This window comes from Dermacentor albipictus, chromosome 2 (assembly GCF_038994185.2).
Source record: "Dermacentor albipictus isolate Rhodes 1998 colony chromosome 2, USDA_Dalb.pri_finalv2, whole genome shotgun sequence".
NCBI classification, from domain to species: Eukaryota; Metazoa; Arthropoda; class Arachnida; order Ixodida; family Ixodidae; genus Dermacentor; species Dermacentor albipictus.
The window spans coordinates 186125213-186152157 of NC_091822.1; the positions used below are offsets into that span (position 1 = coordinate 186125213).

General features: G+C 47.4%; 1 protein-coding gene across 2 annotated transcripts; it reads right to left on the bottom strand.

Moving 5' to 3' along the window:
- LOC135919322 (uncharacterized) lies at positions 1-26727 on the bottom strand. Of its 2 annotated transcripts, none has more exons than XM_065453072.2 (6): positions 26451-26717; positions 24149-24198; positions 23805-23855; positions 22046-22075; positions 19822-19884; positions 1-120 (listed from the first exon to the last, which is right to left on the bottom strand). In XM_065453072.2, the coding sequence occupies exons 1-6, from the start codon at positions 26554-26556 to the stop codon at positions 61-63; spliced, it is 360 nt and encodes a 119-aa protein (XP_065309144.1). In that variant the 5' UTR covers positions 26557-26717; the 3' UTR covers positions 1-60. The 2 variants fall into 2 exon arrangements, with proteins under 2 accessions (XP_065309144.1, XP_070389275.1); XM_070533174.1 differs by lacking the exon at positions 1-120 and adding an exon at positions 15500-15607 and having other exon boundaries at positions 26451-26727.
- Positions 26728-26945: the final 218 nt, after the last annotated feature.

A 26945-nucleotide genomic window follows, 5' to 3' on the forward strand; every position in this document is an offset into this window, starting at 1 on the left:
TTGATACACAGTCGAGACAGTTTCATTTATTTACAAGGAAAAGCAACTGGACCTCTTGTATCAGCGATGAACACCCAAAATCTCTTGTCCTCGAGCCGCAGCTTCATCTGCCATGCACGTCTGGAAAGCAGGAGGAAAAATACATGTAATGAAAGCTGAGGATCGCCACATGGAAGGCATGAACCAGACATCCAAGAAAACGTACTACGCGTACTTAGCAAACGGTGTTTATAGATAACTTCAGGCAAATATAAAAAGCGTTTTTTTTTTACCCTCTACCTTGCTGTTCCTAAATCTACACGAAAGTTACTTAAACCAACAGAAAAGCTAAAAATAAAGTGAAAGAATACTGCTCGTGTTTCGCCTTGTTCTTCTTTCCCTCGCTACGTGTGATCAACAGCATAAGAACAAAGGATATCTCAGGCAGGAGACAAACATTAACTGCTGCTGGGGGGGCGTTTCCAGCGCTCGTTCCGCACGGACGTGTTTTTCCGTAGCTCCGGATTTTCGCCCCGTTTGCTGGTTTCTTTTCCACGCTACTGGAACTCTGTTGTTTATGGACCGCTTTGGCGGTTCGTAATTACTACTGGCGCCTATCTACAAGGTACGTCGTCATCTACACCCTCCTGCTGCGCCGTCGAACTCGAGTTCTTGTGCGGCTTCGCGAGTGCGAGTGCCCCCGCGGCACTCGCCGCGCCGGCGCGGAGCATCCAAGCTGCTGTCCGCTGCGTCGAGGGAGCGGAACATTACCGATGCAACTGCCATCCAAGCCAGGGACGTCTCCTCCGTGGGGACAAGTGCAACGGGTGAAGGCGGCACCCTGAGCATGGATACCACCAACATGGAGCAGAACAGCCCTGCTGTCGTGGCGCACACCTCAGCCAAGAGGACGAAGGAAGCTACTGGCCTCCCATCGGATGAAAATGTAGCTCCAGCAGCCCCGAAAAGACCTCGCTCATCACAAGGCCTGCCTGCACGACCGACACGCACGTCTCCGGAGTCGCCAACGACATCGTGGTACAAAGTGGTTATCAAGCCTCGTGCTAGATATGACATGTCCACTCTGCACAATCGTATCATTCAAGCGGCCCTGGACGCCTGCCTCGAGACTTCCCGATTTCAAGGTTTTGCTCTACACAAACCCACTAATACGGTCTCAGTATGGGTGTCTGCTATGGCACTAGTTTATAAACTCGAAGAACTGCAACAAATACAAGTCTCAGAAGAGTGTGTCCTTCCAGTCCAGGCGTACCTCGCCAGTGGTACAGATTTAAGACGCTACGTGGTTAATGGCGTTGACCTTGACGAAGAACCCGAGAGGCTCCTGCAGGAACTATCGTGTCCCACACACAAGGTCGTGGCTGCTCGCTACCTAGGCAGCGGTCGTACGTGCCTAATCACGCTTCAAGGTCCTAATTCCCCACCTGAACGTATCCTGTATTACGGCTGCGTACTGCGCCCGCGTCCGTTCAAGCCTTCCGTTGTGTACTGCTACTCTTGCTTTAGACAGGGACACATGAAATCATCCTGCCCCTACCCACCTAAGGACAACACCATGGAGCCTGAACCGTCGGCATCGTTTAGATGCGGCCTATGCCAAACAAACGATCATGACATCACTTCCACGACGTGTCCTACGAAGTTGAAGGCCACTAAGAAGGCTCGGCAACGCCATTCTCGACAGCCAGCAAGGACCCCTCGAGATTCATCAATGAAACAAGTCCCTGTGTACAACCGTTACGCCGTTCTGGCCTCGCTGGAAGAGGATGCTAGCCAGGTGACAGAAGCATGTACAGAGACAAGTGATGCTGCCACTCGTACCTATAGCGCAGCTGTTAGGTCGTCCACTTCACGGCCGCAACGGGCATCTCAATCGATAGAAGACACGCCGCTTCCTTTGGCAGACGAAGAGTTCGAGATCGACGCTCGCCTCGCCAACCTTGAAAGGGAGATCCAACGTCTCAAGGACCGCCGTACAGTGCTCCGGCGTCGTCATGACGGAGCGCGGCCGTCGCATTCGCCGTCGTCATCTAGTCCTGCTCATATGGCTAACCCGGCATCTGTGTCGAAGCCTCTTTCACCCCAAGAACTCTTGCGCTTCGTTGCGCAACAGCTCCAGCATCTCACCTCGGTTCTACTGGCCAATCTTAATCTATGATGGCTGCTACGTCTTCAAGAGTGCCAGAAGGCATCTTACAGTGGAACTGTCGCGGCATCGCGGGGAAGGTCGGAGAGCTGCGTCAGCGTCTCAGATATGGGAAGCTGCGTGCTTGGGCTCTACTACTTCAAGAATCCAACGGCCTGCCACCCATTCCAGGATTTGTGGCATACTCATCGCCTTCAATGTTGGATCGTAGGAGTGCTACGCCCGATGTCCCTCCAGGAAAGGCTGCAGCGTATGTAAGATGCACTCTTCATCAGACTCGTGTTGATCTTTCACGGTGGTGTACTCTATGGCAAGAAGTCGTGGCCGTATTGGTTCGTCTCCAACGCACGGACGTTATCATCGTTTCATACTATGCCCGGCCTTACAGCGGTCGTGCGGCTCGGTTGTGTCTCGGCTGGCTGGCGCACCTACGACAGAAACATCCTGGTTGCCCCATTATGGTCGCAGGAGATTTTAACGCGCCCCACACCACATGGGGATACGCTATTTCCAGTGCGCGTGGTACATGTGTGCTGGACACATTTACGGACGCCCAATTCACTCTCCTTAATAATGTGTCAGTGCCTACTCGTCGGCGAGACCACCCTTGCGCACCGCCACACTCACCGGACTTATCTTGGTGGCTAGGAAGGACGACCATCTCGTGGTCATGTGAACCCGACTGCTGGGGTAGCGACCATCATCCGATTCACCTTGGCTTATCTTCGGGTGGAACAAGCCGCCTCCGCCGCCTATGTCGAGTGGTGGACTGGGATCGATACAGGGTGGTATCAGAAAGCAATGTATCCAACTTCATGGTGGACCCGTCCCATTGTCTTAAGGCGGCATTGGTTGAGGCGACACGTACGTCGTGGGTTGATGAATCCCGAACCGCTCCTGATTTGCAACTTCTGCGTCTCTGGGCGTCGCGCCGCCAAGCAGAACTTGCATCAGAACGTGACCCTGCATCAAATACCCTTCGCTTAGAGGCCCAACGCCTTACTGCAGTAGCTCGGCGCCATGAACACCGCTTAGAACGTGGCCGCTGGATGGACTGGTGCTCTTCTCTCGGACCTTCGTCGTCCAATGCCTCCATTTGGCGCACCTTCCGAGTAATGGAACGTGGTCGGCGCCCTCCAGAGCCCGCAGCCTGCGCCCTGTTAGCATCGGGCCAGACACCAGCAGTATTCGCAGAAACTGTCGCCCACACCTTTTTTCCGGCTTTGGACACAGCACCGCCTCCCTTCGTTGTTCAAAACTGCCTTCCTGCGGACGCAGGCACGCCACCTACGCTCTCTGACATTGAGGGTATACAAGCTCCTTTCACTATGGCGGAATTTTTAGCGGCAATCGACCTGTCGAAGCCATGCAAGGCACCAGGACCGGATGGCATACCGTATGAACTTTATAAAAACACGGAAGGCAAGGTTCTCGAAGTGCTGTTGGGGGCCATAAACGAAGCTTGGGCTACAGGAGTCATTCCCAATTCTTGGCGGCATGCAGAAATGGTCCCTATTCCCAAACCCGGAAAACCCCAAGATAATATCGCTCATATGCGCCCAATAGCACTAACCTCAACGTTAGGCAAGCTGATGGAGCGTATGCTCGCGACACGTATTACATGGTGGCTCGAGCGGTACTCATGGTATCATCCTGGCCAAATCGGGTTCCGTGCTCATCTAGGCGCAGAGGATGGCCTTGCGTACCTATCTTCTATGGTTCTCATCGGAGGCCGCTCCCGAAGAATTCGCACGATTCTGGCAATGGATATTCGTAAAGCATACGACCATGTGAGTCACGAAGCAATTGTCGGAATTCTCCATTGGTTTCACTTCCCTAGCCGTGTCTGCACATTCGTCGAAGCCTTCCTGTGCGCTCGCACCTTCTCCATTCGCCTGGCTGGCCAAGCAGTAGGTCAGTTCGTCGCACATCGGGGTGTCCCACAAGGATCTGTGCTCGCACCAGTCCTTTTTAATATTGCTCTCCTTCCACTAGCCTGGAAGCTAGCCACGATACATAATGCACAGTACATAATGTACGCAGATGACATCACTGTCTGGTCAGTTGATCCTGAAATCTGCCACCAAGAACAAGCGCTCCAAGAGGCCCTGAACATGACGCACAACTGGTGTGCTCAGATAGGCCTTGACATTTCCAAGGACAAGACGACGTACATGTCAGTAGCGAACAAGTATGGGCGCCGTCTACTGGCACTCCGGCCTCTTCAGTTAACTCTGAATCAGCAACCATTACACGAGGCTGCAACTCTCCGTGTACTCGGCCTTGAAATGGATTCCTCCGGATCTGCGGGACCATGGGTCAAGAATGCAAAGCAACAGGCCGCAGAAACGATACAGTTGATACGTCGGATTGCGAAGAAATCTGGTGGAGCGAGCACCAACATGGCTCGCCTTCTGGTCCGTTCTGTATTGCAACCACGACTCGTCTACAGAGCCCAGTTTCATCATCTCACGAAGGCACAATGGGCTCGCCTTGAGGCCATTAATAATGAAGCTATGCGGGCCATAACGGGATTACCACGTCTCACTCCGTTGCCAACTCTACAGGCTGAGTCCCAACTCAACACTATTGACGACCTCGTACACCAACGTCGGTGCGCGCGCGCCCTAAAGCCATCATATTTCGGCTCGGCTGCTTCACTGGCCCGGTACATGGGGCACGAAATAGACAATCCAGCATCTACGAGACCCGATGTAGCTCCGTGGGAAAGGGTACAATTAAGTGACAATAAGCCTCTTGGTCGTCTGTATAGCCCGGTTCCTCGTCAGGCGAATGCCTATATTTCCCGCCTTCATCGCGCCGATGACAACCAAGACGATACGACTCTTGTAGCATACACTGATGCCAGTATTAATGGCACCATGATTCACACAGCTCTCGTGTGTCCATTGATACCAGAGGCAGGCCAAACGTGCTCGTATGTTGCCGATCCTGCACCACCGGCCTACCTTGCCGAGCTTGCTGCCATACGAGACGGCTTGGCCGCGTTGCTACCTACTGTTCAAGATGCTCGATACTCTCAACTCATCATTCGCACAGACTCGACTCAAGCCATCCACGACATACGTAGAGTATCTCGGTCCACCCTATTGTCAGATAGCATTCACCGTCTTGCTGCCACTACGAATATCCTCATACGCGTTGTTAAGAATGGCGAGCCGCTAAGCAAGATTGCCACCTTGCCACCCGATTACGACAAGGGGTGCAAGACGCGCACCTCTCCCTCTCCGTCGCTGCAGCTGGGAGGCGTTCAAAGAAGCGGCCTTTGCGTTGGAATCCGCCGCCTTCCTCCAGCCCCTTCGACATTGTGACGGAACTAGTTCGGTGCGTGAACAATGATTCCGGAGTTCCCCAACGCGGAGCTGATTTGACACGCATGGACAAGCTGCCGCGGGAACGACGTATTTTTGTGCTTCTCACGGTTCGGAGTGGCACGGAACAACGAGCGACCCTCGAGCGGCAACGATAGTTCCCGGAACGGCACCCGCCAACGCCGTCGTCGGGCATCAGAGCGCGGTTGCCTTTGTGTACGTAAACTGTTCTGCAGAGCAGCGGCGCGTTGGTGATGAGTAAACGAACAGTCGCCGCGTCGTAGGACCGGCGGATCGAGTGTATAAAAACTGTGGTTGTGCGAATGCTGAGGACACTTCTCTTGAGCAGTCATGTTAGACTGAGTCACTTCTCTCATGCAGTCATGTTGGACTGTTACTCTTTTTCTCAAGCAGTCATGTTAGACTGATTTAATTTCTGTAAATAAACCCTTTTCCTCGTTCTCGATGAGAAGCAGTTCTTCACTTCATCAACGATCTCAGCGTAAATAAGTTGGACGACGGCATGGGCCAGCTACCTTCGAATTCATGCCGTACTCCAATCTTGGCAAAGGACCACGGACGATGGGATTGAGCCCCCAATCCTGACAACTGGCTGACAGCGGTGAGATGGACTTTGCGACATGGTGCTGTATCTGCGGTGAGTGCTTGGTTTTTGCTTTGACTCTCTAGGCTTCATTTTGTGGTTGTTCTGTTTAGAACAGTAGGGAAGCTAGATTGTTGTGTGTTAGCTAGGTTGTGTTTTCCCAGCTAGATTTAGAGAGCAGAATCAAGGCAGTAAAGCAGCAGTCATGGAGTTAAGGACACTGCTGAGAGACGAGTTGTTGATTGTTGGTGAGGAACTGGGCCTAGATGTACGCAAGTAAATGCTCAAATCGGAATTATTGGAGCTAATTTCCAATCAGGCCAGTGAGCAAGATATTGAAATGGGATTGGAACTTCTCAAAAAAGAGAGAGAAACAGGAAAGAGAAAGAGAAGAACGGGACAGAGAAAAACGAGAGAGAGAGGAACGGGATAGAGAGAGAGAGGAACGCGATAAAGATCGCGAGTTAAGAAAAATGCAACTTGAACTTGAAAACAGACGTTTGGAGTTGTCTCAAGGAAGTGAAGGCGCTCTGGGTCGATCAAGTGAGGCAGAATAGTACCGCATGGACAGGCTATTAAAGCCATTTGAGGTCGGGACCGACATAGGCTTGTTCCTAAGCAATTTTGAAAGGACTTGCGAAAAGATGAACTTCGGTCCGAGTCACGGTGTAAGAATAATTTAGGTGCTGACACTCGCCGCTCCCCGTAGAGAGAACGCGCGGGCAGATTGTGTTCGCAGATGACCTTGAATCGGCGGTAGTTTTCGCCGCAAGGGTACAGATGGCGCTGTAGTATGGGAGCCCAGGGGCCCGCGCTGCCCGCTTGGGTGCGTTCAGAAATTTTCACGCCACGCGCGGGGTGAATACACGTGGTATAGGTGCAGAAGTGTACTTGCTGAAACTCGTGTGTGTGTGTGTGTGTGTGTGAATTAAGGCTTCTCCGGATTCTCGAAAAGTGTTTGGTTGTGCCTGTCAGTCCTGTGAGTGCATTGTTCGGCTGATTGGTATTCTGCTGGGATTCACTCAACGTATACCACGCCGCGTCATGTGACGCCGAGTGCAATTAGTTGCGCTCAGGCTTGCTGCGCTTCAAAATGGGCAAGAAGTGCTTTGTACCGAATTGCAAGTCGGGGTATCGGACATGCACGGAGCGTGTGTCGCTTTTCAAGGCTCCGCGTGAACCCGAACGTTTAGAAAAGTGGCGACGGGCGATTCCGAGAGCAGACAGAGTTTTGCAGCCTACCGACCACGTGTGCGCGAAGCACTTCCCGAATGAAGTGATCTCTGCAACATATCACGCGGAATACAAGGGGAACGTCCTTCTGCACGCACAAAAAAAGCCGGTGCTCTCACCCGACGCTGTGCCTAGCATTTTCCCGAATTGCCCAGGATACTTGACTGTGCAGCAAAAAACGAGAAAACCTCCGCGGAAACGGCAGGCTCTGCCGCCGACTTCTCAGAAGCCTAAGAAGCAAGGACAGCCAGAAGCGTCGAATGCTTCTGAAGAGCTACACCTGGCCGTTGAAAATACACCAAGTTTATTGCTGGTTGACACAACGAGTTCAAAATATTCTGATGCCGAATCAACAGACGCGCCTTGTAAGAGGCCACGCTTGGATTTCAGCAGCGTCGCGCCCACGTCAGTATCTTTTCAACACGATACTGACACATTGAGTGGCACATGCACTGCCGACGCACCTAGTCACACAGCTGAAAAGGTAATTTCCTGTTTTAAATTCAGGTGGCATTCCTCCAGCCGCTTCACCTAAGCTCACTAGGCGCAACAAATCATGATATTGTTCTACAATACCTACTGAGCGGAAATTATCGTAAATACGATACGGTTGCTGCAGCCGTGTTTTCTTCCCTTCAGTATATTTATTTGATTATAATTAATTAGCCAGGATCTCATTGGACATCTAAGAGCACAGTGTGCTAGTAATCGCATAAGCTTTGCTCACTATTAGGTGCCATCCGGAAAGTGCACATTCATTTATTTAATTTCAGCGCCGTTCAGGCGTTAAAGAAGAGGTTGGTAACAGGAAAATTTTAGATTAATAAGAAATAATAAAATATTAAGAAACATATAACACCGACTTGTTAAGAGAAGTAATGACATAATATAGATGACGTAAACGAAACTTTGGCTTAGTTCGGACGGCAGAAACATTCCTAATTCTATCATTTCTTTTCATTCAGCAACAAGTTTCTTCCTCATCTCAAAAAACTACGGAGCAAGAGAGAAGTCATGGACCAACGCAAGAGCAGCGACCCACCGAGTCCCTGTTCCTCCAGGACGGAGGACAGCAAATGACAATTTCCGCTCTGTCAGGCTGTGCTTCCAGCCTTAAACTCCCAAGTGAAGCCTGGGCAGTCCAAGTTTCTGACAGATTTGGGGTTAAATCTGTTGTTTTCAGTGAGCTAGAATTGCCGAAAGAGAGTAACCAGGCGCCTTTTCATAGAAAAGTACTAGAAGTAACCACATCACATAATGACTCCTTGTCAGTGAAATGTTTTGTTTATGGCCGTTTTGTTAACGTACAGACCATAAGTTCTGGTTTGCCCATGAATTCCCTAGCTGATATAGAGTGTGCAGTACGGGTCTTTCATGAAATGCATGTGTGTGCAGGTGGTCCCAGTGGTGAAATGTACAATAATATACTCCCCGAGTGCGCATATATTGACAAATGTGGAACCTGGCGGCACAACCGTTGCCTACTAGTGACAGAGAGTACAAGTTGCAATGCATGTGCTAAGTTAAAAGATGTACTTCGTATTCATGCTGCACGAAAGAAAAAGAATTCTCAACTGAAACACATTCGCATTCCGGCCAGTCCATCGAAAAAAACACGCATTGAAATGTTGCGGCGCGCCAGGATTGCCTGCTACAAGTCAAAAGTGCGGCTTCAAAAACAAAAACATAATCTTGAACAAGAATTGGCTAACTGCAAATCAAAACTACTAGAAATCAGTAATGAAACACTCGAACGCCTTTCCAGAGAAGCAAATCTTCCTGAAGCGCAAAAGCTGGTGTTGAAAGAGTGTGTAGCTGCAGGCAAAGCTCGCTCAAAAAACGGTAGAAGATACTCAGATGACTGGATCTTGCTCTGCCTTCTCCTCCATATTAGGTCACCTGGAGGATACAGATTCTTGATGGAGAGTGAAATTCTCGCCTTGCCTTCAGTACGAACAATACACCGCTACATCTCATTGGTGGGCTTTAAAACAGGCTTTGATAGTAAGTTCTTCATAGCCTTAAAAAAGAAACTTGAAAAGAAAGATGACTTCAAGCGGCACGGTATTATCATCTTTGATGAGATGCAAGTCCGTAAAAGTAAGGCTGTCAACTCAAAGACAATGACCTACGTCGGTCTGGCATCAGAGAGGGAAAACAGTACCGAGCTTGCAGACCATGCTCTTGTTTTTATGTTCTGCCCTTTTGGTGAAAGTTATGCTCAGCCAATAGGTGTTTTTGCAGCAAAAGGTGCCACGAGGGGTACTATTCTTGCACAGTTGCTCCTTCAGGCAATTTTACTTATGGAGGAAGCTGGAGCAAAAATTCATGGGTTTGTTTGTGATGGAGCTTCGACAAACAGGACTATGTGGCGAACACTGGGTATAAGTGGGTCACTAGAAGCCTGCCGGAACTCCTTCACACATCCAAGCGACCCCACACGAAAAGTTTTTGCATTTTCTGATGCTCCACACCTCTTTAAATGCATCAGGAACCGTCTTTTGCAACAAAGGTACCTGAAAAAGGAGGGACGTTGGATTAGGTGGGAGGACTATGCAGCAGTTTATAAAGAAGACCAAGCGAATGTTGGAGCTTTGAAGGTGTGTCCAAAAATAACACATTCCCACATTTATCCAAGCAACTGTGAAAAGATGCGGGTAAAGCTTGCCACGCAAGTGTTCAGTCGCTCGATGGCAGCAGGTATTGAATTTTACAGAAACCGTGGTGTGCGCAGTCTGGGAGACACTGAAGCCACGCAAGAATTCACATTGTTTCTTAATAATCTTTTCGATGCCTTGAACCGGCGGTTTCCTCATGAAGGTGTCACAAAGCAGGGCTCTGACCTAGGCATTCTGTCACGTGGGGTAGAATGGTTGGATAACTGGGAAAAAGAGCTGCAGAGTGGAAATATCACGAAAGATATGTTCCTGACAAAAAGCACTTCTGAAGGGCTCCGAGTTACCTTGAGATCAACTAAAGAGCTTTGTGAGGTTCTTTTGCATCAGTACGAGTTCAGATACGTTCTTACAAATAAAATGAATCAAGATCCGATCGAAAGATTCTTTGGCAAGATAAGACTTGCTGGAAGCCAGAATGACCATCCTTCAATGCCAACATTTATGCAACTGTACAATACAATGTCCATTTACAGCCTTCTGAGGCCTCCCAAGTTTGGCAATTGCTGCGTGGTCGATGAGAAGCCATTACTAGACGCATCAGACTTCAGAGCCCTGATCGAACTAGGCAGTGCAAGCAACTCTTCGCCTGGCTTCATTGATCAGCTAAAAGAAAAGCTTGATAAACTGATTCTTGTTGAGGACTGGGAATGTGAGGATGTTATCACAGTAAACGGAAAGGATACAGCGCAAGTCGTTGACTGCATACTTTACTATGTGGTTGGATTCTTGAGCCGAAAGTTGATGAAAGCCACCACGTGCGATTGTTGCCGGTCTGCTTTTACCATTCCGCAAAACAGCTCTGCTGAAGCATCCCTGACCAACACAAAGAGCAGGGGTGGACTGTTGCACCCCAACGCGAATCTCTTTGAGCTGTTGAGAGTAGCTGAGGAGCACTTTGCAAAAAATGCCGACAGTCAGTCTGTATACTGGGAAACGGTGGAGCATGTGTTTGACACAAAGACCTTGACTTTTCCATGTGCTCAGCACAAAGAAGAGGTCATTGCACAAATTCTGCACTATTTCTTAACCATGAGAATGAGGCAGCACTGCAAAGCTGCAACCATGAACTTGAAAAAACAAGCTCAAGAGAAAAAAAAGCTTGCGAAACTTTGTTCATCCTGAATCGTGTTGCCAAGTTTACAGAATGTACTAATTTTGTTAGATTTTTTGTGAATGTATGTATTAAACAGTTTGTGCCATGCAATGTATAGTTTTGTAACAGAATAAATTATATGTTCAGCCCCCCTTTCAGCATGCCATTCCTAATATTCTACACAAATGTAAGAGCACTGTACACACCACCAGACCTACTTCAGGTCGGACATTTTTTTTTCTAATATAAGAGCGCGCATTGTTCTCTTGAAATGACAGAGTAGAATAGAAAAATTATGCCCATTCATGGGCAACTAGCGCAAGATATACTGCTTTGAGAGTTGCGATGGATTTAGCCGTGTGACATGCCCTTCATCAAGCTGTACTGCACACGGCTTGCAGTACTGGCGCAAAGTATAACCGCCATCGCCTTAACACTGAGCAGAAGCCTGCGTAGGGGTCGCGTGTCGAGCGAAGTTTGTAACCAAGTACATGTGTAAGCTAGAGGTGCAATGGTTCAAGGTGCTTTGAGGACGTTTATTTTGTAAAGAGGAAGATGAGCAGCGGCGGCAGCCGCACCGCCAGCGCACAGCGCGAGATTGCTGGGTTGACGACCGAAGCTCGGAACGGCATTTTGGCTAGCTGTCCTTACGCTATTTCCCCGAAAATCCGGCTACAATTTATTTATTTTTGCTTTAATTAGCTAACATTGGCGGGCGCAACTAGAAAATACGATTGATACACTGGCTTCAACGTATGCTAGATACCAGATCTATAATAAAAACGTCGTCGAGAAATCAGTTGCACATTCATTTAGATAATCAGTCTTGTTACTGCAGAATCCCGGTGTATTCATGCCTGTGCATACTTTTCTATATACCCCGATATCGAGCTCGACAAACGAGCAACGCTTAGCATCGATAACCTACGCAGCGCAAATCCGAGATGGATGGATGGATGGATGTTAAGAGCCTCCACCTACTAGCGCCACCTGTCGCCGGGAAACGGAAACAGCGCCGGCGGCGAACACAACCAGGACGGTGCGCCGGCCGCAGTGTCAACACCTAAATTATTCTTACACCGTGGTCCGAGTACATGGCCACAGCGGTTGCTGTCTATGTTGCCGTGTGAGGCGGCGGAAGTAATCGCCAGATTGAGTGTGCAGGATGCATATGATTATGCGAAAGTTAAGGCTAGTCTCCTGAAGAAATACCGCCTTTCAGCCGAAGCTTTTCGGCAAAGGTTTAGGAGCACAGGCAAGAAAGATAGCGAGGGCTATCCGGAGTTTGCGTATAGCTTAAAGGCCAACCTAGTCGAGTGGCTTAAAAGCGCGGAAGCGTACGACAGCAGAGACATGATCATTGAATGCATGTGTCTAGAGCAGTTTTACAAAACCATCCCCCAAGCTGTGAAACTGTGGGTGCAAGACAGAGGTAATGTAAACACTGTGGAAAGGGCGGCTGAATTAGCCGAAGAGTACGCAACCCGTAGAAAATTGAACGCCGAGGAGGGAAACTGGGACGGTCGAAATGGACCGCGGAAACCATTTCCGTTCAAAAAGGGTGCGCAAACTAGACGATCCGAGCCTGAAGACATGGCGGAAAAGCCCGCAGAAAAGAGCGAGGAGAAACTTAACGGAGAAACCGCACAAAAAGAACAGAAAAGAAAATTCGAATCTGTTAGACCAATTCGCCGTTACAAATGCCACAAACTGGGACATATAGCTGTAAACTGCGAGAAGTCTAGCGTAGTTTTTTCCTACGTGGAGGAAAAGGATGAGAATATGGAACTTTTAAGTCCATATCTCCACGACCTGCAAGTTAATGGAAAACCATGCCGAGTGCTAAGAGACAGTGCCGCCACGCTGGACATTGTCCATCCGTCTTACGTGATGGTAGATGACTTCACCGGAGAAGTAGCGTGGATAAAACAGGTTGTAGAAGAACACAGCGTGTGTCTGCCCATGGCCAAAGTCAAAATCAGTGGACCATTCGGGGAGCTAGAGATTGAGGCTGCAGTCTCCAAATTTTTGTCACTGCAGTATCCCTACATCTTTTCGAATCGTTCGAATCAGTTACTGCGTGACAGAGGGCTCAAACTGGGAGAGGGCATAGTACAGGCATTGACCCGAGGCCAAGCTCGTAAGATCGCGGCGCTTTCGGCTGAAAATGCTCAAGCTCCTCCAGCGGAAGCAGAAAAGGGCATAACTTCAATACCCGAATCCGAGCTAGGCCCGAGGGACAAAAGAACAGTTGAGGAGAGCCTGCCAGCTGACCAGCTCAATGAGAGCGTAGCACTAGAGTGTCAGAGTTCTAGCCTGCAGGAAGAGCAAGCAGACGCGCTCACAAGCGAGACAGGGTCGTTATTATCACCGGCCTCAAAGAACTTCGATCAACTCTTACGCGTGGATAGAGAGTCACTGGCAGCTGAGCAAAAGAATGATGAGAGCTTAGCTAAATTACGTGACACAGCTAAAGAAGGCATTGCTAGGCGCAACGTAACGATACATGAGAGAGGAGGATTGTTGTATCGGCATTACAGAGATCGAAAGGGTAAGATTTTAGATCAGTTAGTCATACCTACTAAGTATAGGGAGGACCTTTTGAGTCTTTGTCATGGAAATGGGTGGTCCGGCCACCTAGGCATAAACAAATCAAAGGAAAGATTGCTTATGGAATACTACTGGCCTGGCTGTTTCAAAGATGTAGAAAACTTTGTAAGATCATGCGACGCCTGCCAGCGTTCTGGTAAACCAGGAGAGACTTGGAAAGCTCCACTGAAGGTAGTGCCCTTAATAACAGAGCCTTTCAGACGGCTTGTAATAGACACGGTAGGGCCTCTTCCAAAAACAAAATCAGGCTACAGGTACTTGTTTACCATGCTGTGTCCGGCTACCAAGTTTCCAGAAGCAATCCCTTTGAAAGAGCTCAGCTCCACCGAAGTAGTAGACGCGCTTTTGACAGTGTTTGCACGAGTTGGGTTTCCAGCCGAAATTCAGGCAGATCAAGGGTCAGTATTCACGAGCGCACTGACTTCCACATTCTTGCAAAAGTGCGGGAAAAAGTTAATACACAGTTCTGTCTATCACCCTCAGTCAAACAGTGTAGAGAGGTGGCATTCGGTGCTTAAGCGAGTTTTGCGTGCGCTCTGTTACGAGCACAAGGAGGACTGGGAGAACTGTCTGCCGGCAACTTTGTTTGCTTTGCGAACGGTTCCACATGAGGCGACAGTGTTCTCACCAGCAGAACTAGTGTATGGGAGGACACTACGGTCTCCACTGAGAATGTTAAGAGAGATGTGGGAGGAAAGAGGGGAGAGTCCAACCGTGGTTGAATACGTGCTAAATTTACTGGAGCGGCTAAGCGCAACCCAAGAACTAGTCGGAAAGAACATGGCACTAGCTCAAAAGAACGCCAAATTCTATTACGACAAGAATGCGAGGCTTCGTACGTTTAACGCCGGAGACCAGGTAATGATCCTCAAACCTTCAAGAAAGAACAAGCTTGAAGTTCACTGGGACGGGCCCGTTAAAGTGTTGCACAAACTTTCAGATACCAACTATGCTTTGAGAATGCCCGGTCGCAGGAAGGAAGTGAGGATATATCACTGTAATTTGATGAAGCCGTATGTAGAGCGGAGCGGAGTCGTTAACTATACCGTCAAAGAGCCGGATGGCATTGGTACCAAGTTTAAGGAGTATAGGGCAACCTCCAACTCTGAAATCGGCCTAGAAGAAGTAGTAGAGCACTCGGTAAGCTCGCACGCTCTAAAACCCGAGCAGCTAGATGAGCTAAAAGGGGTGTTAGGGGAATATCTCGACAGATTCAGCGATCGGTCGGGTAGAACCGAACTGATAACGCATGAAATTGAGCTGACCTCTGCCGAACCAGTAAGATCAAAACCTTACAGGGTGTCTCCAAGACAGAGAGAGATTATGGAGGCAGAGATACAGCGCATGCTAGAGTTGGGAGTTATTGAGCCCGCTGAGAGTGACTACACGTCACCGCTAATACTCGTAGAAACCCCTAACAAGGACCCTCGTCCGTGTGTTGACTACAGGAAGTTAAATGCGATCACTAGGGATCAGCTGTACCCGATACCCAACATTGAGGAACGAATTGAAAGAGTTAGCGCTGCTAAATACATTTCAACTATAGATCTCGTGCGGGGGTACTGGCAAGTTCCCCTTTCAGAAAGTGCCAGCCGCTATGCCGCATTCATCTCGCCTATAGGCACTTTTCGCCCTCTCGCACTCAGCTTCGGGCTGAAGAACGCGCCGTTTAGCTTCTCTAAGTTAATGGATATTGTCCTAAAGGACTTGCAGGAGTTCGCCTTACCTTATCTTGATGATGTGGCCATTTTTTCGGACAGCTGGGAACAACACGTATCGCACCTCAAACAGGTGTTCTCACGGTTGAGGGAAGCCGGCTTAACGATGAAAGCGGAAAAGTGTAGGTTTGGTTGTTCGCAGGTTACTTATCTGGGCCATGTTGTCGGTCAGGGCATGAGACGGCCGGCTGAGCTGAAAATAGCGACGATTGGAGATTTTTCTCAGCCGCGCACGAAAACGGACCTTCGTTCATTTTTGGGACTTGTGGGGTACTATCAACGGTACATTCCGAATTACTCGCAAATGGCAAGTCCATTAACAGACGCCCTCCGAAAGGGAGCACCGAGTAACGTACACTGGGATGAGGACAAGGAGAACGCTTTCCAAAGTTTGAAAACGCTATTGGTTTCTCGCCCTGTGCTTCGCGCGCCAGACTACACAAAGGAATTCATAGTTCAATGCGACGCAAGCGACAGAGGTATGGGCGTGGTACTTAGTCAGGTCGGCGACGATAACGAGGAGCATCCTATCCTCTACGCCAGCCGTAAACTAAATGTAAGAGAGGAAGCCTACAGCGCTTCAGAGAAGGAATGCGCTTGTTTGGTTTGGGCCGCCCAGAAGTTGTCGTGTTACTTGTACGGAGCGAAGTTCATCTTCGAGACCGACCACTGTCCTCTGACGTGGCTCAATCAAATGTCACACAAAAACGGCCGCTTGCTCCGATGGAGCCTCACTCTCCAAGAGTACAACTTCTCCGTTAGATATAAGAAGGGAAAGTTGCATAGCAATGCGGATGGTTTGAGCAGGCTAATTTGAATTCTGCGTTTGGGGGTCCCGCCTAAATTTTAGGGTTACTAGTGTTAATTTTATTAAGCGAAGAAGATCCCCTCTCATTTGGCAGGATTCCCTCCATGATTGCTGAATGTGTCAGCAGGAATTTGCTTCAGAAATTGGCATAGCGAAATGCAGCATTTTTTGTTTGCTTCTGCACTTATGTTGTTGTTGTTTTTTTTTGAAGCCTAGCGAGTCTAAAGTGATGGCCAATGCACGCCATCTCGGCGCAGAGCCGTGTTGTGGGGTTCATTTTGCAGTTGCCTGTCCTTGTTGGATGTTTCGGGGCGGTGACATCAATGCACAAGTGGTCGCTGCGAGCCAAGACATCAATCCCCCCCTGACCAGCAGCCGTTCTCTTCCTGCCTAGCGGTTGTCAGCGCTAGACAGTCGAGATTTTTCGGGCCATGGAGGCGCTGTTAAGAATGGCGAGCCGCTAAGCAAGATTGCCACCTTGCCACCCGATTACGACAAGGGGTGCAAGACGCGCACCTCTCCCTCTCCGTCGCTGCAGCTGGGAGGCGTTCAAAGAAGCGGCCTTTGCGTTGGAATCCGCCGCCTTCCTCCAGCCCCTTCGACATTGTGACGGAACTAGTTCGGTGCGTGAACAATGATTCCGGAGTTCCCCAACGCGGAGCTGATTTGACACGCATGGACAAGCTGCCGCGGGAACGACGTATTTTTGTGCTTCTCACGGTTCGGAGTGGCACGGAACAACGAGCGACCCTCGAGCGGCAACGATAGTTCCCGGAACGGCACCCGCCAACGCCGTCGTCGGGCATCAGAGCGCGGTTGCCTTTGTGTACGTAAACTGTTCTGCAGAGCAGCGGCGCGTTGGTGATGAGTAAACGAACAGTCGCCGCGTCGTAGGACCGGCGGATCGAGTGTATAAAAACTGTGGTTGTGCGAATGCTGAGGACACTTCTCTTGAGCAGTCATGTTAGACTGAGTCACTTCTCTCATGCAGTCATGTTGGACTGTTACTCTTTTTCTCAAGCAGTCATGTTAGACTGATTTAATTTCTGTAAATAAACCCTTTTCCTCGTTCTCGATGAGAAGCAGTTCTTCACTTCATCAACGATCTCAGCGTAAATAAGTTGGACGACGGCATGGGCCAGCTACCTTCGAATTCATGCCGTACTCCAATCTTGGCAAAGGACCACGGACGATGGGATTGAGCCCCCAATCCTGACAGCGTCCAGTGGGTGCCTCGAGCAGCCCTGCCGGGTCTCCTTGAAGCAGATATGGCAACCCACCCACAGATTACAACATACCCACTTCCACATTTTCCTGAAGACGCCTGTGGACGACTGATCCGGGAAAAGGAAAACCTCCGACGTACCACACGAGCTCTCATACCTCCGTGTGGGTCAGACCTCCCTGGCGGGTTAACCCGCCGAGAGGAGGTTACGTTAAGGAGGCTACGTGTCGGGGTCGCGCTCACCCCGTCTGTGACCGCTCTCTGGCCACAACAATACCATGGTCCTTACGGCTCATCATGCCCATTTTGCAACACAGGAATCCAAAATGTGACAGTAACACACCTATTATGGACGTGCCCAGGGCTTCATCTAAGCCGTCTCCGCCATCTCCGGGCAACAGGCCTTCGGCCTGGCCGCCCACCCGACCTTGAACGTTGGATTCATGGACCCCATCATCGTTCACTTCTAGATTTTTTGCACGAGTCGAATCTGTTCGTGTATTTCTAACATCTTTTGTATTATGCCTAAGGGCATGCTTTCGAATAAAAAAAAAAAAAAAAACTGCTGCTGCTGTTGACTGCACCATGCTTCGCGAACAGGACGTCCGACCGCTTTAGTTAGTAAGAAAGTTGCTTAGTAGCGACAGTTTGGGGACGAAATGTTAGTTTTAAGATGCCGGTTGGAGCTCGTTTCAGTTTTACTATCTACCGGGTGATAATTTTTAAGTTATAGAATTTTAAAAAATCGCCTGTTGCATACAACAATTGCAGTCTTTGAGCTGGATAATTCAGAGAGGTGGACATTACCTGCACGAGAAATCAAACCACATATTCAACTAATTAAAAATACTTAAATTAATTTTTGGATTAATTACGGCAAAAAACGAAAAATGAAGGAATTTACTAATCGCAGCAGGTGAAGTTTCAAAGTGTATGTGTGTACTTGGAATAGATTTTCCGAATGACACCAGTTTGGAGAGATATGCGCCATCAAACTTCTCGTAAAAGATGCACTGTTGTTCCACTTACCTTTTTAACAAAACGTTCTTTTATGCACTGAAGCGCAAAAGTAAATGGAACGCCCCTGTATTTTGTCCAACACTTTCGGAAATATCTCGAAACTAGTGTTATCCTGGAAATTCATTTCAAGTGGATACGTCTTGCAAATCCACCGGCTACAATTCGTAAATTGCAATATGGGCCATAAAGTAATTAATTAAGAAGTAGCCAATTAGTACATATCGTTAATTAATTGAATATGTGTTTAGATTTCTCGTGCTAGTAACGTCTGAATCTTCGATTAATACAGCTCAAAGACAAGAGTTATGCTATCTGTCACCGGCGATTATTAACAATTCCGTAGAACTTAAAGGTGGTCACTCCGCATATGTAGAGCGCGGTGCTGATGCAACAGGATCGAGGCCGATTACAGAGGCCCCGGGGTCAGCTGCGGTCATTCGCGCCGTGGACTCGTTTCCCTTTGACGAAAGCTACGTGCGCATACCTGTAGGCATTTGTTGCATTAGAAATACATCCGGGTACTTTACAGCTGTTAAAGAGCCGAAATGAAGTTTTCCTGTTAAGATGGCGACAGGTTGCCATAACGTAATTAAAGGTGTGAGGATTCTATCGCCGTGGTGGGAGGGAAGGGGACCAAATAGGACTGGCGGCTTTCGATAGCGGTGATATGTAGCCAGGACATATAAGACGTCGAACGATGCGTCCGATCACGCTTGTGATTACCGGGAGAGGGTCACTTCTACGTGATGGGTTGAAGCATAGCCTCCTCTATGGTTGAAGTCGTGGAGGGAACAGAGCCGGAAGATCTGGTAGAATTGATATTCAGCGGATGCGAGCGTGATACTGTTCAGCGGCAAGGAATGATGATGATGTGTGGTGTTTTATGGCGCAAGGCCCAGGTTTGGCCAAAGAGCGCCATGACAAGGGCGGCAAGGAATCGCACATAGAAAAGCACTGACTTGGGAACGGTATGGCCCATGTAGATAGAGTGGCAGCGCAGGCTCAGGGCACTTCGTGTGTACTTTCCGTTGTCTAGTCTTTAATTGCACTTGAGTTAGGCAACGGGCCTGTTCGCATGATGACGCAACACTCGACGACAGCCTAGGAATTCACAAGCTCGGCTTAAAAAAAAAGATAAAAAGAAAAAGTGACCAACTATATGTGTCTCTGCTCTCCGAAACATAGTTCACGAGAGACGCCGATGCTGCAAGTTCCCCTCCGTCGTGACGTCACAAGAAAAATGAGCGGGCGTAATTATCTGGAGCATCGATTCTTTGAGCTGGAAAGCAGTGTATCTGTAACTTCATTCTTGGACTGTAATGTTCCGCGAAAAGATAGCGTAAGATACACTCACCATAAACGCCTCCCACTTGTCGCGGATGCCTTTTGAAATTTCCGGTGTGCGTGCGTACAAGTCCTGGGAGAAGGCAAAATGCAATAGGTCAAAGGCCTCGGGCGTTGACAGCTCCAAGAGTCATAACGTTGAAATCCATTTAATTGTTGTCATTTCAAATCGATTCTTTAGGAACATTCCGGCGGGTAATATTCAGCGCTAAAGGAGCATTCCTGCTTTTTATTTTCGCCTCAAAGTGCACATCACAAGAATGCGGACTATTTTAAACAGTCATAACCGACCAAGGCACACTTATGATCAGAATGTTAAACCGAACCCGAGCCGAAAACCGCACCCGTGCCGATATTCTTTGAACACGTCGAAACCCGAACGAAACATGAACCGAAAGAAAAATATAATAATGGTTGTCAGTTAGACCCTATAAGCGGTTCGACCATATAGAAAGGACGACAACGAGTGCTCAATAGATTGGTAATTTTTCGAATAATAATAATAATAATATTTGGGGTTTTACGTGCCAAAACCACTTTCTGATTATGAGGCACGCCGTAGTGGAGGGCTCCGGAAATTTTGACCACCTGGGGTTCTTTAACGTGCGCCTAAATCTAAGCACACGGGTGTTTTCGCATTTCGCCCCCATCGAAATGCGGCCGCCGTGGCCGGGATTCGATCCCGCGACCTCGTGCTCAGCAGCCCAACACCATAGCCACTGAGCAACCACGGCGGGTTGTAATTTTTCGAATAACTACTTCAGCCGGCGAACTTCACTAAAAGATTGTTGCGGCTCACGAGTTGCATTGTGTGCGAGAATTGGGATAGACGATTGGCGTGTGCTGGTACATGTACGGCATGTATGAAACAGTGCACGCGGCTGGCATTATACGAAATCCTGACGGGGCGCTTACACCACTGTCGTTGAAAAAAAAAAAAAATACAGGGTCTCTTAACGTCGCTCTTAAGAGGTGAACGGCGAAAGCATGCTCTTCCTCCTCTTATCATTCGCCTCATTAGTAAGCATTTCAGTCATTTGTAATCAAGTATAGTCGTCACAATTCGTCATTAGACATATTGGTCATTAGCAGTTCTTACTAGTCAATATAAGTCATTTCAGTCATTATTAGTCATTACTGCTCATTACTAAGCATTTTTAGTCAGTTGTAATGAATTGTGGTCATTGCACGCCGTCGTTAGGCATGTTGGTCGTATCATAGTCATCAATAGTCATTACAAGCCATTTCAGTCATTATTAGTCATTACTGGTCATTACTAAGCATTTTTAGTCATTTCTAGTCAGTTGTAGTCGTTACAAGCTGTCGTTAGAGATATTGGTCATTTCATAGTCATTACTAGTCATTACAAGTCATTTCAGTCATTATTTGTCATTGCTGCTCACTAGTCAGCATTTTTAGTCATTTGTAATCACTTGTGGTCATTACAAGCCGTCGTTAGGGGTATTGGTCATTCCGTAGTCATTAGTAGTCATCAGTAGTCATTTTAGTCATTACTTCTCATTACTAGATATTTCTGGTCATTTATAATCTGTTGTCGTCATTACAAGCCGTCGTTAGATATATTGGTCATTTTGGAGTCATTAGTAGTCATTACAAGTCGCCGGAACCTATGCGCCGGCACCTATGCTAACTGCTATGAAGCTTGTTGTAGGGCGCTGCTTTTTGATGTGGGCGACCGGTTGGCCACGTGATATTTTTCATAAGTTCGCGGGATGGAGTTCGAGCGCGAGTAGTCGCTGTCACCAGATTACTTGTGTTGATGCACGAAGTGGATTGAAAAGTTTTGACGCGATGCTCACCTGGGAAGTTGAAAGCGAAAGATTGCTTTTTTTCTTCGTTACGACTGCGAAGTGTTGAACTGCAGAACTTAACAAGTCGTTCATTGCTCGTTAACAGCACTCAAGAGAAATGCCAGACACGACTATATCTCTATACTACACGAGTGACGTACACACAAGGACGACGTTTGGCCTGTGCAGGCGTTATGCACACCGTGAATTGGCCTTAGGAGCGAATGTTTACTATTTGACGAAATTAGTAAAATGTATTAAAAGAATCACTTCCCAAGGAAATGGTATTACAATGGCAACGCGTTATCTCATTCAGCAATGCTGATCCCTAGGTGCTGTCGAAGCAGGGAACTGTGTCAGCAAGACGTCCCTTGTCACATTCGTTCGCTTGCGCATCATGCAATCTCCGCACAAAACACTTACCACGTAGTCAAGGAAGTCGAGTTCTTTATTCTGTAAGAGAAAAAATAAATAAAGCATATTTAGACTTGCAACTAAAAGATGAAGCGAAAAAATTAAGTGATGCGAATTGCATGTGTTTACAGTTGGTATAGAACAGGCACAAACAAAAGAAGTATGTAAAGCGCAAGGCGCCTTTTTCGGTTAATACATATCTCTCCAAACTTCATAGCAATACTAATCAACGTAACCGGTGCAAAAGCCAAAGCGTGCGTGCACAGGCAACAATGGGTGCGACACGCAGCACCAACGCTGAACCACACTTCTCGATTGCATAAGGACAGCGTGAAGGGCGAGCAGCTTGCACGAGTACACGGCTGGCCTAACAGGTAGTGCAAAAAAAAAATATTAAATAGAAACCGTACGAGGGAACGAGTACACAAAGCGTTGTCGACATACCTATACAAATTTACTGCGAATACTTATCAACGTAGCAAAACTTGACGGAGACACTAAACATTTTACTATTGGATTGTACGTTTTCACAATAGCTAAGCTATTGTGAAAACGTACACGTTTAAAACGTTTAATGTGAGAGCAAGCTGTCAGAAAAGACGTGAAAGCAAAAGACGACCGACTGGCGACACCGGGCCGCAGTATACCCGCGCACCGACTCATTGTGACGTCACGACATTCGACAGCCTCTATACCCGGGTCTGGAGTTAATTGTTTCGCCGGTTGAGAGCTATACTGCGCTGCATTCCGAAATAACCTAGCGCTAGGGCTAGCTGGTTTTGAGCACTATATACTCCAGCACAAGAATGGCCCATATTTGAGACAGCACCACACGTATAGCTGGCGGCGCTGAGGTTCTGGCACAAGCTTAAAGAAAGAAATAAATACTGAGAAACGCAGATGTATGCAAAATCGAGAAACTCGTACATGAAAGACAGTGAAGCTGTCAGGCTGTTTTTTCACGCAGTTTCACGAATATATATATATATATATATATATATATATATATATATATATATATATATATATATATATATATATATATATATATATATATATATATATATATATATATATATATATATATATATTTCAGACGCTCTATTACATCAGCGCTGAAAATACAGGGATCGAAGTGCTGCATGGATTTGCGTCGCCTGCGCAGAACCACCAGGCAGACGCGTCGGCTGTTTATAGCGCTATTTAGAGGCCGTGATAAGAAACTTGGGCAATTGCCAGCCCTGAATCATTGCAGCTTGTCTTGAATAGCATACATACACTCCTTTATATGTTATGACCAATTTAGCCAAAGCGAAATTTCGTTGCGAGTGGGCCTTTAGCAACGGACCATCCTTCCGCCAAATGCATGGAACTTGAATTTTGGAAGAATAATATACCACTCTCAAAATACACTGTTGCGCTTTAGCGTCCCTTTAACGTAATAGAGACGCGAAAATATTTCCTTGAAAGCTCGCGTGCAGAATAATAATAGCGTGGCGACGCGTGATAGTCTACGGTTGCCCTCTACTATAGTAAAACATTTCTGCGGCATAATGTGTTAGTGTTTGTTGCGATCGGTCCTTCGTTCGCCTCTATGTGAATGTGCCTGTTTTTGCGCCTGCCTTCTATTACCCTTGCATTCGTGTGCCCTTGCAAGCATAATGCATCACATTCAATTGAGTTTCAGCAGAAAGTCGAAATGCACGCATACAGGTATCACTCTCACAGATAATGCATATTCTTTCGCGTGGAGAAACAGTAAACATACCTTTTTTGATGTGTCCTTTGCTTCATCGAGCCGTTTCGTGACGTCTTCTATCTGCAGAGAGAACAATGACTTAAATGTGTCATCAATTGCACGCGCGTGCGCAGAGGTATTCTTAAGGTAAGCAATCTCTCCCGGATTGCACGTTGTGTTCACTAATTGAAAAAAAAATACGAAGAAAACAGCAGTATACAAAACTTTATTAAAAGGGATTGATTAAAAGTGACGCGCACACAGGCGCATAGTCCACAGTAATTTGATCAACCTATCTATGTTTTATAAGCTGGGTTGCAGAAAATAATTAAATATAATTAAAAAAGGAAAGGACATGCTTAAACTACACTTACGGTGCTAATTTCTTCCGGGGTCATGCCAACTTTCTGGAAACATTTTTTCTCTGAAACGGCCCAATTTCAGCATTAGTTAGACACGCATGCAAATTATGGAGCAACAAGAAAAGAAAGTGGAATTTAAGTGTGAAACAGGGTGCAAGAAAAGAAAGTGGAATTTAAGTGTGAAACAGGGTGCAAGAAAAGAAAGTGGAATTTAAGTGTGAAACAGCGGTGCGCCGAGGGAAAAAAAAGCGAGAAAAGAACGACATGCGTGTTATAAGAAAATGTCAACACTGAAAGAATAGCAGCGCACCTATATAAGTTTTGAAGGGCAGAACTGCTATAGGGAAATGTAGCTGCGATCTCCTATTTTCTGTTCTAAAATATATTCACAGGGTTGCGCACACGAATTTAGTAACTTATAGTTCCCCAACCTCACCATCCTGCTCCATCTGGCCAGCCCGCTGGAACATCAACGATGGAACAGGACGCTAAAAAAAGAGGAATGTGCGAACAGCGAAAATTTGTGAAACAAAGTGAACACCTCATTTCTGAATAAAAAAAATCGGACTCGTTCAATTTCTTAGAATATGGGGTCACGACGGTATATACGGGGCCATATTATAGTGAAACGCGCGCGCTAAAAAAAAAAAAAAGCTACATTCTCATGCCTCACGCAGAGTCATATCTTTCCTCGACTCTTTAAGTCATCCGGGAATTGTGTATACGTTTCCTTTTCCCTAATGCAATTTACAAGTTGCTCAGTTGAACGACTTGACGAATGCGTGAATTTGCACAGATTATAGAGGCTGGCCGTCAATCATGCATTATTGTTCTTTTGCCAGGCTGTTGTAGCTTTGTCCTGTTTATTAATATTCAACCCTACTTTTGCATTTCCCCTGCTAAGGTCCTGAATCAGTTGTTGCAATTCATCTTCAGCGTTGCTGAACAAAACAATGTCAGCGGCCAAGCGTAGGTTGTTGAGATATTCTTTCTTGATCCTCCCTCCTAATTCTTCTTATTTTAATAGTTTGAATCAAGCAAGAAGATTGTCTCTCCTTGCCTGACCGCTGTCTTGATGGACATTCTTTTTTTTTCTTTTCTTTTGGAGAATTAAGGTAGCTGTGTAGTATCTATACATATTAGCTAAGATATTCACGTATTCTTCCTGCAATCCTTGTTTACGCAATGCCACCATGACTGCTGATATCTCTACTGAAGCAAATGCATTTTCATAATCTCCGAAAGCCATGTAGAGAGGTTGGTTGTACTCCGTAGATTTCTCAGTTACCTGATATACAATGACATGGTTGTGACCCATTGTAGGATACCCCTTATTACCCTTTCCCTACGTGCCTGGCACAAATTTCTCAAACTGGAAAATAAAATAAAGCGGCTAACAGCGTTTTTCTTTCAACTATTGGCGGTGCTCCCTTAAATCGCGCTGAACTCGGAAATTTGTTTCATGGTGGCAAATGTGTAGTGGTTTACAGTGAGCATACAGGCGCTCGCAATTCTTTGAAGGATGCCGTAGTGGCAAAGTTACAGGGGCGTCTGATGAACGACTACATGGTGGCCGCGCGGATACGCGAAAACATTGATGACAGACAACACGAGGGAGGATAGACTGCAAGAAAAATTCAGGGGTTTTCATGTAAGCTACCGCATGAAACCGCAAGCTAGCTCGCATTACTTTGTTTAGCAGATGGAGAAGAGTAACTAGACTTTAACCGACTGTTGTTACGAAATATTTGGTTAGTTTCGAATATCTGGACGGATCGAATAGTTCCTCTTCGAATACGAATACGAATGGTCTGTAAGTGTATTCGATTCGTATTCGGAACCTCAAATATTCGTTCACCGCTACTTTCTTTGGCTCCATCGCCCGTACTCGTGGCCGTTGGTTGGTGAACGACGGTCGGACTTTCGCCGCGTATTTAAAGGCGATAGAAAACCTTTCAGGCGAATAACTTAAAATTTTAAAGCTAATAACATTAAAGGTAATTCACAAAAATTTCACGGAGTCGTCAGTGTATCGGCAAACTGTTGCGCAGGAAAACACAGACAGACAGAAGTAATATATGAGACGACAGACGAGCGCTTTCTTCTGTTTTGAGTCTTATGTTCTACAATTTGCCAGTATGTTGAGCCAACGGGGCCAAACAGCCACAATTCTGAAGAATCACCAGTGGTTACGTGGCCGAAAGATTCAGTGTATCACGCGTACGTGGGGCAAGACGCCCGTGTGCAGACTCAAAGAACTGAGGACCACGCGCACATCTCGGGACAGTTAGGCCTAACAGCCGCACTCACTCACCGACTTGCGCCTGGAGGCTTTTGGCGGAGCCCGTTGGCTCGGAAGCCGCAGCGAACGCAACGACCAGCAGAGCGACCGCGGGGCACAGCCTGAGCACGCCAGCCATGTTGCCGCGAACCCGGGACGTGTGGATGGCAGGAGCGGTTCTCGTTCCGAGCTTATGGCAACTCACCCACTACGGTGTATGATCCCATTAAAGGGGATCGGGCGTTAAAATTGGACTGGACGTACAATAGCGTTAAAATCGATGGGGAGCGCTAAAACATTAAAAGAAAAGAAAGAAGTGAGTAAGATAGTTGTAAAGAAATAAGTGGAAGTAGTTTTCATTATTTTCCCTTGAATCATGGGGCTCTTCCCCACTACTGCAATATGACCAAAAAGACAGCCTTGGAAAGGCTAGTACGTGCGTGCCTGTATTTTCGTAGGCGTTAGGGGGTGGAGGGAGGGTTGGAATAGATAATAGCCCAAAGAGGAGGAAGAAGGTGGATTGGTCGA